This window comes from Carlito syrichta, unplaced genomic scaffold (assembly GCF_000164805.1).
Source record: "Carlito syrichta isolate Samal-C Ts95f unplaced genomic scaffold, Tarsius_syrichta-2.0.1 Scaffold305688, whole genome shotgun sequence".
NCBI classification, from domain to species: domain Eukaryota; kingdom Metazoa; phylum Chordata; class Mammalia; order Primates; family Tarsiidae; genus Carlito; species Carlito syrichta.
The window spans coordinates 107,843-118,114 of NW_007249784.1; the positions used below are offsets into that span (position 1 = coordinate 107,843).

The 10,272-nt window shown below is 48.4% G+C and overlaps 1 protein-coding gene across 1 annotated transcript in view; it reads left to right on the forward strand.

Annotated features, from left to right (window-relative positions):
- The window catches only part of POLR2A (RNA polymerase II subunit A), a 31,540-nt gene extending 28,487 nt beyond the window's left edge, over nucleotides 1–3,053 (forward strand). The window contains exons 25-29 of the mRNA XM_008062324.2: nucleotides 260–463; nucleotides 603–789; nucleotides 925–1,041; nucleotides 1,205–1,354; nucleotides 1,459–3,053. Coding sequence (XP_008060515.1) covers nucleotides 260–463; nucleotides 603–789; nucleotides 925–1,041; nucleotides 1,205–1,354; nucleotides 1,459–2,615 — 1,815 coding nt within the window. The 3' untranslated portion in view covers nucleotides 2,616–3,053. The remainder of the gene's footprint in view (nucleotides 1–259; nucleotides 464–602; nucleotides 790–924; nucleotides 1,042–1,204; nucleotides 1,355–1,458) is intronic.
- Nucleotides 3,054–10,272: the final 7,219 nt, after the last annotated feature.

The following is a 10,272-nucleotide window of genomic DNA, read 5'->3' on the forward strand; positions in this document are numbered from 1 at the left end:
GAACCCGCGGGCTCAGGCAATCCACTCACCTCAGCCTCCCAAAGGCGCGGGATTACAGGCTGAGCTACCGAGCCCGGCTGGCCCTTCATTCTTAACTCTCCAGTCACAGGATCTTCTCAGGCTAAGACTTTTTCTGCCTGAATTCATTTCTGGGTGTGGGATACACTGACTTCCGGCTCTGTCTCTGGGTCTGAATGGCTGTAGGAGCAAGGAGGAGAGCAAGTTGCTTGGTCCTGACCCTCCCCTCACCCTGTGCCAGGTGCTGGGCATTGAAGCTGTGCGGAAGGCTCTGGAGCGGGAGCTATACCATGTCATCTCCTTTGATGGCTCCTATGTCAATTACCGCCACTTGGCTCTCTTGTGTGATACCATGACCTGTCGCGGCCACTTGATGGCCATCACTCGACATGGAGTCAACCGCCAGGACACTGGACCACTCATGAAATGTTCCTTTGAGGAAACGGTAATGGCAGAACTGAGCAGGGGGGAAGGGGGGTTCTGTGGGGAAAAGGGCATCCATCAGAGCACTACTGCAGTGACGGTGGAACAGATGGGCGCTGTGTGCGGAGGGCCTAATGGGGCCTGCGCTCTTGACTGTTCAGGTGGATGTGCTTATGGAAGCTGCTGCACATGGTGAGAGCGACCCCATGAAGGGGGTCTCTGAAAATATCATGCTGGGTCAGCTAGCTCCTGCTGGCACGGGCTGTTTTGACCTCCTGCTCGATGCAGAGAAGTGCAAGTATGGCATGGAGATCCCCACCAACATCCCTGGCCTGGGGGCTGCTGGACGTGAGTATGAGGGCCTTGGCTGCAGAGGACCTGGCTGGGTCTCTGAGGGAGGGAGGCAGGCGGTGAGTGGGAAGGTGTTGCTAGTCGCTGGCTGCTGTTCCTGTTCCTCATGAGTCCCTGTGTGCATCTTTGCAGCCACTGGCATGTTCTTTGGCTCAGCACCCAGTCCCATGGGAGGAATCTCTCCTGCCATGACGCCTTGGAACCAGGGTGCAACCCCAGCCTATGGCGGCGCCTGGTCCCCCAGTGTTGGTGAGTAACCTGGCACAGAAAGAAGGCCCTCTGGGTGTTCAGAAGTGGGCGGGCTGGCATCAGGAACAGTAACTATTGTTGGAAATCCAGTGGCAGCAGGATGGGGGAGTTTGTGGGAGGGCGTAGAACTCTAGCTCTGTTTTTAACCTACTTCCTTCTGTAGGGAGTGGAATGACCCCGGGGGCAGCTGGCTTCTCTCCTAGTGCTGCCTCAGATGCCAGCGGCTTCAGCCCGGGTTACTCCCCTGCCTGGTCTCCCACACCTGGCTCCCCTGGCTCCCCAGGCCCCTCCAGTCCGTACATCCCCTCACCAGGTGAGTCATTGTGGTCTTTCAGGTCAGGTTCATTTCATTTTCGATCCTTTTTCTGGGTGAGTCTTTTCATCACTTATCTCCTTTGTTGGCTTTTTTCCCCACAGGTGGTGCCATGTCTCCCAGCTACTCACCGACGTCACCTGCCTATGAGCCCCGATCCCCTGGAGGCTACACACCCCAGAGTCCCTCGTACTCCCCCACTTCACCCTCTTACTCTCCCACCTCTCCATCCTACTCTCCAACCAGTCCCAACTATAGCCCCACGTCACCCAGCTACTCCCCGACGTCACCCAGCTACTCCCCGACGTCTCCTAGCTACTCCCCAACGTCTCCCAGCTACTCGCCCACTTCTCCCAGCTACTCACCCACCTCCCCGAGCTACTCGCCCACCTCTCCCAGCTACTCGCCCACCTCTCCCAGCTACTCGCCCACCTCTCCCAGCTACTCGCCCACCTCTCCTAGCTACTCGCCCACGTCTCCCAGCTACTCGCCAACCTCCCCCAGCTACTCGCCAACCTCTCCGAGCTATTCGCCTACGTCTCCCAGCTATTCACCCACCTCCCCAAGTTACTCACCCACCAGCCCTAACTATTCTCCAACCAGTCCCAATTACACCCCGACGTCACCCAGCTATAGCCCAACATCGCCTAGCTACTCACCCACCAGTCCCAACTACACGCCGACCAGCCCTAACTACAGCCCAACCTCTCCGAGCTACTCTCCAACATCACCCAGCTACTCTCCGACCTCACCAAGCTATTCTCCTTCCAGTCCACGGTACACCCCACAGTCTCCAACCTATACCCCAAGCTCTCCCAGCTACAGCCCCAGCTCTCCCAGCTACAGCCCTACCTCACCCAAGTATACACCAACCAGTCCTTCCTACAGTCCCAGCTCCCCGGAGTACACCCCGACCTCTCCCAAGTACTCGCCTACCAGCCCCAAATACTCACCCACCTCTCCAAAGTACTCCCCTACCAGCCCCACCTATTCACCTACTACCCCCAAGTACTCCCCAACATCCCCTACTTACTCTCCAACCTCTCCAGTCTACACCCCAACCTCTCCCAAGTACTCGCCTACTAGCCCTACTTACTCACCCACTTCCCCCAAGTACTCGCCCACCAGCCCCACCTACTCGCCTACCTCTCCCAAAGGCTCTACCTATTCCCCAACTTCCCCTGGCTACTCACCCACCAGCCCCACCTACAGCCTCACCAGCCCAGCCATCAGCCCGGATGACAGCGATGAGGAGAACTAAGGGAGTGTGGGGCGCAGTGGCAGCAGGCTTGGGCCCTGGGCAGCTTGCTGGCACTCGGCAGTCCTAGCTTCCCTCATGGGTGGAACCCCCAGCCCAATTCCTTTGTACGTAACTCCTTGTGGCAAAGTTCCCTGTTGAAGTTCTGGATCCCGGTTCTGTTGGGGCTTCTTGTCTTGTTCACCACTTGTGCTGTCTCAGAACCCACTGACCTCGTGGTGGTCTTCCTGTCCCATCCACCCCATGCCTGTCCCCAAGTTGAAGATCCTTGAAGATCTTTCCTTGCCTGTGGCTTGATTGGGGGTAAAGGGTGTTTAAATATCCTAGGGGTATTTCCTGCTCTGGGACGTTACATCTGATCCTTGGGAAGAATAAAGCTCATGCTGCCTTTTGTCTGTTATTTTATTTTTTTGAAGTTTAAATAAAGTTTACTAATTTTGACCAAAAGTATGTTGTGTACATCAAGTGTTTCATTGGGGCTCAGGGATAGATACCCAGGCCCTTGCCCCCTGCCTGGGCTGCTGTTGTCATTTTGTGTTTTAGCTGATGTCTGCTGAGGGGACGGGGAGGAGGAAAATGGGAGCGGACGTCAGTCATTGAACACATACTGAGTCCCTGCTCTGCCAGACCCTGCTTTGTACTGGGTTTGTTATAGTCAAGACAGACATAGCCCTTGGCCTGCCTGAAGGTGGTATTGAACATAACAGCTTTTAAACCTATTTTACTGATTATCGTAAATAATTTGGGAAAGTACAGAAGGATAATACAGAAACAAAAATGATCACCCTTATTTTCCCACCACTAGGAGGCATACTTTATTTTGGTATTTTTTCCTACATATTTCTCGAGTCCCTTCTAACAAGTGAACAAAGATGTGTATTTTCTTTTTTTTTTTGAGTTGGAGTCACTCTGTTGCCCAGGCTGGAGTGCAGTGGTATGCTCATGGCCACTGCAGTTTCAACCTGCTGGGTTCAGGTGATCCTTCCACCTCAGCCTTTCAAGTAGTTGAAACTACAGGCGCATGCTGCCACGCCTAGCTTATTTTTATTTATTTTACTTTATTTTATTTTATTTTTTGAGTTGGAGTCTCACTCTGTCGCCCAGACTGGAGCGCAGTGGCCACTCCCGGCCTCGTCCCAGCCTCGACCTGCTGGGCTCCCGCGATCTTTCCACCTCAGCTTTCCAAGTAGCCGGAATTATGGGCATGCGTTACCAGGCCCAGCTAATTTTTTTATTTATTGTAGAGATGAGGTCTCACTGCCCAGGCGGGTCTCGAACCTGCGGGCTCAGGCAATCCACTCACCTCAGCCTCCCAAAGGCGCAGGATTACAGGCTGAGCCACCGAGCCTGGCTCTATTTTTTTTTTTGAGTCTCACTCTGTCACCCAGACTGGAGTACAGTGGCTGCTCCCGGCACCACAGCCTCAACCTGCTGGGCTCCAGCAATCCTTCCGCCTCAGCCTTCCAAGTAGTGGGAACTATAGGCGTGCGCTACCACGCCCGGCTATTTTTTTATTTATTGTAGAGAGACACAAGGTCCAGGCTGGTCCTGATCCCCTGAGCTCAGGCAGTTCTCTCGCCTTGGCCTCCCAAAGTGTTGGGCTTGAGCTACCACACCCATCCTACAAAAATGTGTATTTTCATGTGGACTTATAACCAACAACAAAAAGATTATGAATATGTACTATAATGGTATAATTTGCCATTTTTAGTTGGCCATTTCTAAGTTTCATTAGCACCTTAATGTGGATATTAGTGTTATACATCCTTCCCAGGCAATTTCTGATGTACCTTAGATATTTTTTAAGTTATTTTTTTAATTGGAGTCTCACTTTGTCGCCCAGGCTAGAGTGCAGTGGTACCCTCACTACCACAGCAGCTTCAGCCTGCTGGGCTCAGGCAATCCTTTCAAGTAGCTGGAACTATAGGCATGCACTACCACGCCCAGTTAATTTTTTTTTTTTTTTTTTACTTGTAGAGATGAGCTCTTGCCAAGTTGCCCAGGCTGGTCTTGAACCTGTGAGCTCAGGCAATCCTCTCACCTCAGCCTCCCAAAGTGCTGGGATTATAGGTGTAAGTCACCACTCCCAGCCTATAAGTTATTTTTTATTTTGAAATATTCCAAAGAATAGATGAAGGATAACATTTTGCTATTTTCAGATCTTAAATTGTTTTTTAAAGAATTGACTTATTTTTATTAAAATAATAGATTATAAAAGATCTCATCACTGTGGGAGGAAATAAATCTCACCCTAGAAATAAATCTCAACCTGGTGTGAGCAGTTGGTGGCTATAATCCCAGACATCTCTTTCAGCACATATTCTGAGGAGATAGATAGGAAGTTAGGAATTATTTTATATAAGAATAGAATTATTGGCCGGGTTCAGTGGCTTAGCCTGTAATCCCAGCACTTTGGGAGACTGAGGTGAGTAGATTGCCTGAGCCCATGGGTTTGAGACCATCCCAGGCAACATGGCAAGCCCTCATCTCTATAATAAAAATCAAAAATTAGCTGGGTATGGTAGCAACCTGTAGTTCCGGCTGAGGCAGAAGGATCGCCGGAGCCCAGTATGTTGACGCTGGGGTGGCCGTGAGTGTGCCACTGCACTCCAGCCTGGGTGATAGAGTGAGACTCCACCTCAAAAAAAAAAAAAATGGGATTATTTATATACTGTTTAATAAATACAATAATTTAAGAGGAAAAGTACTCAGTAAAACTTGAATTTGTAGGATGTCAGTTATTTTTCTCTCCACAAGAAATGTTTCTAACAGTTCTCTCGTATATTAAAAGCACAGAAACTATTAAGTTGGTAATGTTACATTTAAAATTTAGATAAGACTGAGTACGGTGACACACTAGCACTTTGGGAGGCCCAAGTGGAAGAATTACTTGAGGCCAGGAGTTCAAGACCAATCCAGACAATGTAATGTGACCCTTATCTCTGTAAAAGAAAAAAATTTTGCATAGCACAGCATGGTGGTGTGTGCCTGAAGCCCCAGTTACTCAGAAGGCTGAGGCAGGAGGATCACTTGAGCCCCACGAGTTCAAGGCTGGAGTGAGCTATGATTGCCCTACTGCACTCCATCCTGGGGGACAGTGAGAGCCTGTCTCTAAAAAAACCTTTTTTTTAAGTTTAGATGTATGTTTCATTTCCTACAGCATTCTTGCGTTTCTCCTTACTAGTTTTTTGTTTTACATGTTAACTTTATGTGCTTTCAAAGATAATAAAATTAGCACCTACATACCCCCCACCCGGCTTAAGGAATTGAATATTGGTGTTCCTTAATGTGCCTCCACCATGACATGAGCCTCCTTCTTTCCCCAAGGTAACCACTACTTTGAATTTTGTGTTAACTGTTCTCATGTTTTTATTTAGACTATGTGCATCCTTAATATTGTTTAAGGCTGGGCGCTGTGGTTCACGCCTATAATCCCAGCACTTTGGGAGGCTGAGGTGAGAGGATGGCCTGAGCCCATGGGTTCAAGACCAGCCCGGGCAACTTGTAGACCTCATCTCTACAATAAATCAAAAAAATTAGCTGGGCGTGGTAGCGTGTGTCTGTAGTTCCAACTACTTGGAATGCTGAGGTGAAAGGATCGCCCGATCCCAGCAGGTCAAGGCTGCAGTGGCCGTGAGTGTTCCACTGCACTTTAGTCTGGGGCAACAGTGAGACTCTACTAAAAAAAAAAGAGAATTTTGTTGAATGTTTTCCAACTGAATATAAATGAAATCATATATAAATCCTTTGTGACATACTTTTTTTAGTCAACATGAAGTTTCAGAGATTCATCCATGTTAAAGTTTATAGCTGTTCAGCCGGGCTCGGTGGCTCCGCCTGTAATCCCAGCACTTTGGGAGGCTGAGGTGAGTGGATTGCATGAGCCTGCGGGTTTGAGACCCGCCTGGGCAACTTGGCGAGACCTCATCTCTACAATAAATCAAAAAATTAGCCAGGCGTGGTAGCACGCGCCTGTAGTTCTGGCTACTAGGAAGGCTGAGGTGGAAGGATCGCCGGAGCCCAGCAGGTCGAGGCTGCGGTGGCCGGGAGTGTGCCACAGCACTCCAGTCTGGAGGCTCACTCCAGAGTTGGAGTGAGACTCCAACTCAAAAAAAAAGAAAAAAAGTTTATAGCTGTTCATTAATTTTTACCATATATACTTAATTAATACTACTATCGATGGATATTTACTACAATATTGCCATCATACACACACCCATGAATTTCTCGAAGGTGTATCTGGAAATAGAATGATTGGATTATTGGATGTATGCTAGGTACTATGGTGTGAATGTGTGCACCCTTCAAAATTCATGTTGAAACTTAATCTTCATTGTGGTGGTATTAAGAGGTAGGGTTGGCCGGGCTCGGTGGCTCAGCCTGTAATCCCAGCACTTTGGAAGGCCAAGGCAAATGGACTGCCTGAGCCTGTGGGTTCGCGACCAGCCCGAGCAACCTGGCAAGACCTCGTCTCTACAATAAAATAAAAAATATCTGGCCGTGCTCAGGTGGCTCAGTCTGTAATCCCAGTACTTTGGGAGGTCGAAGTGAGTGGTGACAGAGTAAGACTTCAACTCAAAAAACAAAAACAAATTAAAAAATATCCGGGCGTGGTGGCGTGCATCTGTAGCTCCAGCTATGCGGAAGGCTGAGGCAGAAGGATCGCTGGAGCCCAGAAGGTTGACACTGGGATGGCTGTGAGCATGCATGCCACTGCATTCCAGCCTGGGCAAAGGAGTGAGACTCTAACTCAAAAAAAAAAAAAAAAAGAGGTAGGGCCTTTGGGGAAGTGATTAAGTCAGGAGAGTTCTGCCCTTATGAATGAATTAATGCCCTTATAAAAGAGGCTTCAGAAAGAATTCACCTCTTTTGCTCTTCCACTGTCATGCCACATGAGGACACAGCATTAGTCCCCTCTAAAGGATGTAACAGCTAGGTGCCATCTTGGAAGAAGAGAACAGCTCTCACCAGACACTGCGCTTGCCAGAACCCTGATCTTGGACTTTTCAGCCTCCAGAACTGTGACAAATAAGTTTCTATTGTTTATAAATTACCCAGTCTCAGGTATTTTTTACAGCAGCACAATCAGACTAAGACACTAGGTAATACCAAACTGTTTTCCAAAACGATTCTATTAGTTTACAATCCCACCATTAGTGGATGATAATTCCCTTGCTCCACAATCTCTTCAATATGTACTATTGCCCAAATTTAAAATGTGTGCATATGAGGTGTGAAATAGTTTTTGGGTTTTTTTGAGTTGGAGTCTCACTCTGTCGCCTAGGCTGGAGTGCAGTGGCACCCTCACGTCCACTGCAGCCTTGACCTGCTGGGCTCAGGTGATCCTTCCACCTCAGCTTTCCAAGTAGCTGGAATTACAGGCATGTGCCACCATGCCCAGCTAATTTATTCATTTATTTATTTATGTTTTTGAGTTGGAGTCTCACTCTGTCGCCCAGACTGGAGTGCAGTGGCTGCTCTCGGCCACCACAGCCTCGACCTGCTGGGGCTCCGGCGATCCTTCCACCTCAGCCTTCCAAGTAGCTGGAATTACAGGCGCACGATATCACGCCTGGCTAATTTTTTGATTTATTGTAGAGACGAGGTCTCACCAAGTTGCCCAGGTGGGTCTCGAACCCACGGGCTCAGGCAATCCACTCACCTCAGCCTCCCAAAGGCGCGGGATTACAGGCTGAGCCACGGAGCCTGGCTTAATTTTTTTTATTTATTGTAGAGATGAGGTCTACCCAAGTTGCCTGGGCTGGTCTCGGTAATCCTCTCACCTCGGTCTTGGCCTTATTTTATTTATTGATTTATTTACTTATTTATTTTTTGAGTAGGAGTTTCACTCTGTTGCCCAGGCTGAAGGGCAGTGGTACGCTCACAGTCACTGCAGCCTCAATCTGCTGGGTTTAGGTGATTCTTCTTGGAAGGTTAGCTACTTAACCTTCCAAGTAACTGGAGCTACAGGTGTGCACTACTACTATGCCCGGCTTATTTTTTTTTAATGTATTGTACAGACAAGGTCTCATCAAGTTGCCCAGGCTGGTCTCAAACCCCAGCTCAGGCAATCCTCTCGCCTCGGCCTGGCCTTATTTTTTTTATTGTTTAAAAATCCTGTTCTTGGCCATTTCTTGCTAAGCTATGGTCTGGCCATATGTTCTTTGAGCTATGGCCAGGCCATGTTTACCTAAGCTTTGGCCCCCTTCCCTACCTTGGGGAGGCAAATCTTCTCACTCTCTCTCATTTACTTTCTAAATAAATTATACAAACTTTCTAAATAAACTATATTTTCCAACCTAAAAACCCCAACCCATTCTTACTCTATACAATATTCTCCTATATTATCCTCCAAAAATGTTACTTTTGCCTTTTACACATAACTCTTTAATCTACCTAAAATAGATTTTTATTTGGTAGAATGAAGGAATCTAATTTCATATTTTTTCATATGGATTGCCTAATTACCCCAGCATAATGTATTAAATGCCCCATCGTTTTAAAATTATGTATCTTGGCCAGGCACTGCAGCTCAGACCTGTCATGCTAGCACTTTGGGAGACTGAGGTGAGAGAATTGCCTGAGCTCAGGGATTCGAGACCAGCCTGAGAAACTTGGTAAGACCCTGTCTCTACAATAAATAAAAAAATAAGCTGCTCGTGGTAGCACGCGCCTGTAGTTCCAACAACGTGGAAGGTCGAGGTGGAAGGATCACCTGAGCCCAGCAGGTCAAGGCTGCGGCCATGAGAGTGCCACTACACTCCAGCCTGGGCAATAGAGTGAGACTCCAACTCAAAAAAAAAAAAAGGAAAAAGACCCTGCCCCTTAGATTTGTTATAGTGATGAACCTGCATTGATACATCATTGTCACTCAGTGTCTGTAGTTTACGTTAGGATTCACTCTTTTTTTTGAGTTGGAGTCTCCCTCTGTCTCCCAGGCTGGAGTGCAGTGGCACCATCACAGTCACTGCAGCCACAATCTGCTAGCCTTCACAGCCTCGACCTGCTGCGCTCAGGCGATCATTCCACCTCAGTCTTCCAAGTAGCTGGAATTACAGTTGCGTACCACCACACCTGGTTAATTTTTTTATTTATTGCAAAGATGAGGTCTCGTCAAGTTGCCCAGGCTGGTCTTGAACCCCTGGGCTCAGGCAATCCTCTCGTCTCCACCTCCCAAAGTGCTGGGATTACAGGTGTGAGTCACGGCACCTGGCCTTGTTTTCTTTTATGGAGACGTGATCTCACTATGTTGCCCAGGCTGGTCTCGAACTCCTGTATGCAAGCAGTCCTCTTACTTCAGCCTCCCAAAGTGCTAGGATTACAGATATAAGCCACTGCAACCAGCCCCCTTTACTTCTTTTTTGTTTTGAGTTGGACTCTCATTCTGTCGCCCAGACTGGAGTACAGTGGCACACTCACGGCCACCGCAGCGTTGACCTGCTGGTCTCCAGCGATCCTTCTGCCCTAGCCTTCCAAGTAGCCAGAACTACAGGTGTGCACTACCACACCCAACTAATTTTTAATTTGTAGAGATGAGGTCTCACCAAATTGTCCAGGCTGGTCTCGAACCTGTGGGCTCAGGCAGTTCTCTTGCATCAGCCTCCCAAAGTGCTGGGATTACAGGTTTAGCCACTGCTTTCTTTTTTTTTTTTTTTTTTTT